The following is a 7,129-nucleotide window of genomic DNA, read 5'->3' on the forward strand; positions in this document are numbered from 1 at the left end:
ATTTGAGTCTTAGTCAGTATTTTAAGAGGATGCACGTTTCCAATTGAATGGTGTTTTTGTGACCTAGTTGATTTTAGAATTGTGTGTGTGTGTGTGTGTGTGTGTGTTTGTTATATTTCAATTTCAATTTCAATTTTATTAAGGATATATAACTGCTTTGTATAACACACTCATGATATCAATGTAGAGGACAGCAGCAAGCATTTACTAAGATGGCCCATCCAGTAGCCTGCATCTGGTGAAGAAGGCCAGGCCCTTGTCAAAGTCTTTTGTGTTCCATGTGTTTTTGGTAGCGGGGGGGGGGGGGGGGTGGGCAGGTTGGTGGGGGCGGGGGTGGTAAGAGTGTCTCTTTCATTTCCTTTGCTACGTGCTCCACAATATGGGATACCCTATTTAAGAAACGGAGCAGTCATCTCCATCATCATAATTACTGGACACCATCTGTTGAACAGGTCCTTCTCCCACCAACTGCCACTGAACACAGTTTCCCGGCACAACATGCCAACGCAACAAGCTGTACATAATTTCTCAGAGCCATAACGCACTGGAATTTAACATACTATAAGCATTTGTCTAGTATGGGGACATTTGTCAAGCCATATCCATGAATTCTAATGAATGAAAAAAGCTTGTTCCCTGTTGTTTTAGGCAGCACTTTGAATCAGTGGATAATGTTATCCTGTTGTTAAGTTTATTTTTTAACAAAAATTCTTTAACAAAACTCCCATGTACGCCAACAAGGTTAAGTGGGCATTTTCAGGACATGCTTTTTTGTTCACTTTTTTAAAATAGTTTTCTTCTTTTAAAATAGTTGCGAGTAGCTTGTGTTGAAAATTCAAAATCAAACAGACAAGTAATTTGAGGTCCCACAGCCATCCCCCATTGATGCTATTGTTGAAAGTTATGGAATGTTATTGCTGTAATGTTACTTGGTAATGAACTGGAAAATATGAAGTTTAAGCGACAGTGATGTTTGAGATCTTCAATCTTTTTTTTTTTTTATCATTCCTCCCTTCAAAGTCTTGCATTCAGACTGGTTTAAGTTGTTCTTTTCTTTTTCAGTTAGAGTCAAACTGTCAGGAACATGAACTTTGCCGATTGACTCCAGTGGCAAAGTACATTAACATAACAAAATTGAGTCTCGACCCTGTTTTAGGTAAGAGAGGAAGTTTGCCCCATCTCCCCCCCCCCCATCCTCATTTTCACAGCTGTCCCCTGTGAGGCTCATTTAGGTTGATCGCATCGCAGTCATCAGATGAGTGCCCTGAGCCTAAGCAGCTATGGCAGCACTGCCGATTAACAGTAATTGGCGCTGGCACTGTAGAAACATTTGTACAGATTCACAGCGCTTTTCTGTGAATATTCATCTCCATCGCAGACCCCATCCGTTCAACAGATGCAGTGCTGCTGTACTCACTCACACTTTTTTTTTTCTCCCTCCCTCCCTCCCTCCCTCCTCTCCTCTCTGCGCGCTCTCGTTCATTCTAAAGACAATCCCTTGAGCTCCCCCTGTTGTGTTGTCTGCTGCTCTCCTTGTGTCGGGCCTGTGGTTTGGTTGGCACAGGTTGTAGATATCTGCCAGGTTCTGGCTGACAAAGTGCCACCAAACTGGACCCTGTTCCGGTTTGTTCTGTTTGTTTCAATTTTCTCCATTTTCGTCTTAAATCGTTTTCACGCCACACTGTGTGTGTGTGTGTGTTTATCTATTTGTCTTTCAGCCATGTCCAAGGCGGCGGTGAAGATTTCGGGGGACTTACTGAGTAACCCCCTGTGTGAGCAGGACCAGTCCTTCCTGGAGTTCATGACTGCTCTGGACACAGCCATGAAGAGGATGGACTCCTTCAATCAGGAGAAGGTGAGGAGCTCCAGCCCTGACTGGCCCATCCACCTGCTCCACTCACACACCATGTGTGATCTTTACCCCGATACACCTGTGGTGTTCCAGCAAATATGAAGAAACTGATTTACTGACTTACTGACTAGAGAGATTCAGTCCACAAATGGGGGGTGTTCATTGTTCATTTTTTTAACCAAATGGTTTTATCTGTGAAGAACCCGTTCTATAAGTATATGCTGCAGACTGATGAATCTTAAGTCTGTAGGTTTTTTCTCAAACTTGCAGTGACACATCTCCCATGTTATAATGGCCACTGCCTCGTATGTAAACTCTTCCTCACACACTTGTGTACCATCATCTCGTCTTGTCTCATTCCCTTGTTTCCATTTGAGATGCCACACTTCCACGCCACTGGTCCATTGGCTGCTCGTCCTGTGCTGGAAATGGATCGGATGTGTTTGTGACTCAGTCGTGCTGTTTAAAATAACACGTTTCTGCAGAATGGTGTCTCTACTCACGGTCACAGCTCATGTATAATGGGATCGGGGTGTTCCTTCCAGTCTTCTCTTAATCCTCTCAAGCTTTCATTCTTTCTGTCATGGACTCTTCTTCTTTTTTTTTTTTTTTTTTTTACCTCTCACTCTCTTTCTTTTCGGTCTTCTTTTTCTATCCCAAATATTATTTGCGGTGTTTACTCCGAGAGGTTGATTAAAATCACGGCTGAAGGTAATTGCAAAGGGAATCATATTAGCATTGAGTGCAGAGTGTGTCTTCGGGGCATGGCACTTGCGAGAGACGCAGTGCTTTTAAAAAAGGAAAACAAGCTAAAAAAAAAAAAAAACAGTGGAGTCGCACCGGGAACCATGGCGATCGGGAGCGGATGCCGAGGAGCTCTGGAGAATGAAGACGAATCCCTCGCTTATCCCCAGTCAGTGGAAAGCGCTCAACGTCGGCACACTGATTTTGTCTCATCTTCGTCTCTTTCTTTCTTTCTGTCTTTGTTTCCACCAACCGCCTTTGGCAACGGTTGCCGACTGAGCGGTACTATTCTCCCCTGCTTTTAACCGAGGATGATGCTCACCCTCAGATGTGCGACAGCATCCCAGCCACCAACACTTGGTGACCTCAAACACTTAGCCTCAGAAATGAAGGGCCTCAACCTGGTTGATTCCAGGCAAAAATAAAGTATCAGTTAATGGAAGGTGATTGCTTTGCCAAACTGCTTGAGGAGCAGTTTGTTTATGTTCAGCTCTACCCAGCGAACGGAGATTGGAGGGGGGGTGGGGGTGCCTTGCGCGCCTGCATTTGGAAACGGTTGTGCAAATTTTTGTTTTTCTCCTCAAACAACACGTGCTTTCCTTTGGCAGATTGGGCATGAGTAACATTTTTCACAACAGGCTTTTTTGCCTCCCTGTTCTGCCGTTCCTTAGGCTCCCTCACTGAAAATCTGGCCCCGGCAGCTGAGCAGGAGCGCTGGTGCGCATCGTATCACATCTCCGCGGCTCCAGAACGCTGCGTAGCGAGAGATAAAGAGGCCAGATAAAGCCTCGTCTATACCATCCCATCTCATCCCATCCCCTCTCCTCTCCTCTCCTCTCCTCTCCTTTCCACATTAGCTTAGTGCGGGTCAGAGCCCTCCAGCGTTTATTCAGCAAGCTCCCCTCTCGAGAGCTCGCTACTTTTTCCTCCGCTGCTTGCCTACATCTCCCACAACCCCATTCACCCCTCCTGGAGCCCTCACCTCCGTCGAGAACCGAGAGAGGTTATCCCTACACTCAGAGGCGGCTGTTGTTTTCCGGACGCTGTGCAGACCTTGCAGTCGATGCAAACAATTTGAAAGTCAAGCAGGAGGTCGACCCTGTAGAAAAGGCTTTGGATGGTGATTTTTGTTTAAGATTTCCATCGCTAGTGCCTGATGGGTCAGCAGTGAAAGGTGTGTGCACCGTCAGGGGAATGTGTGGGAGCCAACAGGGTGGTTAGCCCTTTCGGATTTAAAGCCTTGCTTGGTCCCTGAACCTTAAACAGGTATGGAAGCGATTCAGCATAGATCCGCTCATTATCCCAGGGTCATTCTTATGGACAAGGAGCAGAAGTAAGAGGCAACCACATACTGAAGATTGAGCTGTTATTATGAGAAGTTTCTCTTCAAATGTGTCGATTACCAGCTGAGCTATCATGCACACATGCATTTTTTTTTTTTTTTTCATAGCAACCCCTGACCAGTGTTTTGTTCAAGAGTTTCTATTACTGACCTCCTCTAACTAACAACAGGTGTTAACCATCATTTGATGTGAGTGAGAGATAAACACTCTTCTTGACAGCTGATCCTTGTCTAGGCCTCAGGATTAGCTAAGTTGCAACTTAAAAATGTCTTCAGGCTACTGAGATACCATTCCCACGATGTTCCTGCCAGTTCCACCAATACAGGCAATGCTGAACGTCTCTGTTTTGTGTTAGCCAGTCTTTCCTTGGCTGAACACAGGCTTTGGTATCCCAGGCTGTCAGCATTTGGCAGAGGAGCAAGTAGCTGAGGACAAAATCAAAACAGTACACAGCTGATTGTAGATGATCCATTCTTTTTTTTTGTGTGCTTTTTTTTTTGTTTTGTGCGCCGAGCCTTGAATACCACCCGAGGATGCCTTAGCTGTTAATGAAAGGCTTGTGAATCACACGAAGCCCTGTGCAGTTCACCGCGGCGCAAAACCTACATCGCTTCCTCCAATCCAGTGTCTCCTGCAGCCACACACGAGCCAATCAGAAGAGCTGTCGGGCCTCTTTTCCCCCTTCGCTGATGTTGGAACCAGATGCATGGCCGCAGGGTATGAATGAGGGAAAGACAGAGAGAAAGAGAAACATTCTGATGTTAGGAAAGGCAGTGTTCTAGCCCTTCATTTACTGTGATGCCCCTCTCTCTCTCTCTCTCTCTCTCTCCCTCCCTCTGCGTTTGCGAGGAGGCTCCAGGGCCTTCGACGGGTGGAAGCTGAGGCTGGGTGGTGAGCAAAAGCACTTGAAGGCAGGGAAGAAGGGATGGATAGATAGAAATGTGGAGGGGAGGGGAGAGGTGTGGGTATTGATTTCTGAGCGAGTGAGGCGCAGGCTCTGTGTGTATTTTTGGGCGCTGTGTGTGTCTGGATGCCCTCTGCCCTGTGACTCACTCGGGCTGCTGCAGGAGCACGGACCTCAGGCAGCGCTGAGCTCCAGAGGAGTGCTCACAGCTCTCTCTCTCTCTCTCTCTCTCTCTCTCTCTCTCTCTCTCTCTCTTTCTCTCCTTCTCTTTCTCTCTCTCTTTCCCTTTCCCTCTCTCTTTCTCTCCCTCTCTCTCTCTATCTCTCTCCCTCTCTTTCTCTCCCTCTCTCTCTCACGCGCTCACTCGCATTTTCTCTCTCTCTCGCACGTGCTCTTGCTCTCTCACACCCTCTCAAGCTTTTAGTCAGACATACAACTGCTTTTTAAAAGTACCAACACTTTCTTACCAGCTGTTTCTCTCTCTCGCGCTCTCACTCAAACACATCATACATTTTACACATACACACACACACTCACATACACACACACACACACACATACACACACACACACACACAAAAACACTTACTTGCATGTGGTTAGTCTCTCTTTTGTTCCAACACTAACAATTCCTCTTTCTGACTTTTTTAAAAGGGTCAAGCAGACAGGGAACAGTTATCTTCCAGCAATCGCTCCTCACTACCTCCCGTTTACCTAACATGCATAAAGTCTAATTACGCGTAGAAATAGTTGAAAATTGTCCACATTCTTTATCATTCTTTTACCATCATAATAATTCTGGTGTTTTTTTTTTTCTGGTACCGCTGGAGGTCAAGTCTAGTCTGTGAGATCGGGGTATCTGGGATCGCTGGGGGTCAGGGTTCAGCCTGTGAGATGGAGTTCTTGTGTGGCATCATCTCCCCCTTGACTGACTATTGCACCAATGACGAGTGAGTTGATGATTAGCTTTGCCTGTCAGGATCTTCAGATGGAGCTGTCAGTTTGCGTCTCGGCTCCTCGGCTACACGTTGAGAAATGCAGTCTGCTCTTGTGCTGTTTGCCAGGTTAGTTTAGCGTGCTGGCAGAGATTCGCACACACAACCTCCAGTCGGCCCGGCATCTGTGATGGAAATGACACAAAAGGTGTGTGTGTGGGGGGGGGGGGGACATGTGCAGGCCTCCGAACTTCTGTCTTTGAGACTTTAGTGAGAGGCCTAAAGAAGAGATTGTTGGTTTTATTCGTTTACTCCCATTTAACACGGCAGCCCCCCTCCCCATATCCATCCATCCATCCATCCCTCCCTCCCTCGCCCTCTCCATCTTCCCCTGTCAGCTCCAGCGAGAGAATGCGGGGAGTATAAACTGTTATTGTTAAAATGTTTGTTTGCAAAGATCTTTCATCTTGTAAGGCGGCCCACCCTCCGCAGGATCTGAGAGCCCGACTGGGGCTTTGGCTTTCATGTCCGTCCCCAGACACCGGCATCCTTTTGTAGCGCGCGCTCGATGAATATTCACGGCTTTCTCCTCGGGGCTTGTGTACAATAAAGGAGTCAACGTCACAAAAGTTTTCTTCTCTACAATAGCACCCTCCCCACACCACCACTGACACCACGATCACCACCCTCTGCTTGCTTACCCCCCCCCTCACCCCCCCCCCCCCCCCCCCCCCCCCCCCCCTCTCTCTTTCAGCCCCTCCAGTTGTGTGAAGATGATCTCAGAGTGTTCGAGGGAGGGAGGGAGGGGAAAAAGCACGCAAACAGACAATTGTTGATTGTGTCAAGTGTATCCCCCTGCAAATGGAGAGACCGATATGAGCTGTTTTTTTTTTGTTACTCTGTCAAAGGGCTTAAGGATCACTGCCAGTTGACTTGGAAAAAGTAGTTTTGTCTGTGTGTGTGTCTGTGTGCGTGTGTGTGTGTGTGGTGTGTGTGTCTGAGTTTCTGTGTGGTCTGTGTGTTGACCTCATACTGCGCCATTGCCCAGGTGATGTGATTTCTGAGATGAGTGAGTTGGTGTTGGTTGGGTTTGTTTCAGGACTAATTACCAGTTAACCAACTCTGACCATATCTTCCTCCTGTTGCAGGTGAACCAGATCCAGAGGACTGTAATTGACCCTCTGAAAAAGTAAGCAGCCATTTCATTTGTTTCCACTGGTCTTAATGAGTCTGTCATTCTTCTGATTATTCTGTCAACAGCATCGCTCACTCTTTACTGTACAGGTGTATGTATGGCTGTGTGTCTGGGAATGCCTAAGACTGCCTTTTGAGCCCGTGTTTGTGTCTGCTT

General features: G+C 46.9%; 1 protein-coding gene across 1 annotated transcript in view; it reads left to right on the plus strand.

Moving 5' to 3' along the window:
• bin3 (bridging integrator 3) overlaps positions 1-7,129 on the plus strand; it is a 43,160-nt gene that overhangs the window by 13,593 nt on the left and 22,438 nt on the right. Inside the window, exons 5-6 of the mRNA XM_080852304.1 lie at positions 1,719-1,855; positions 6,927-6,967. Coding sequence (XP_080708430.1) covers positions 1,719-1,855; positions 6,927-6,967 — 178 coding nt within the window. The remainder of the gene's footprint in view (positions 1-1,718; positions 1,856-6,926; positions 6,968-7,129) is intronic.

Source organism: Sprattus sprattus, assembly GCF_963457725.1.
Source record: "Sprattus sprattus genome assembly, chromosome: 15".
NCBI classification, from domain to species: Eukaryota; Metazoa; Chordata; class Actinopteri; order Clupeiformes; family Clupeidae; genus Sprattus; species Sprattus sprattus.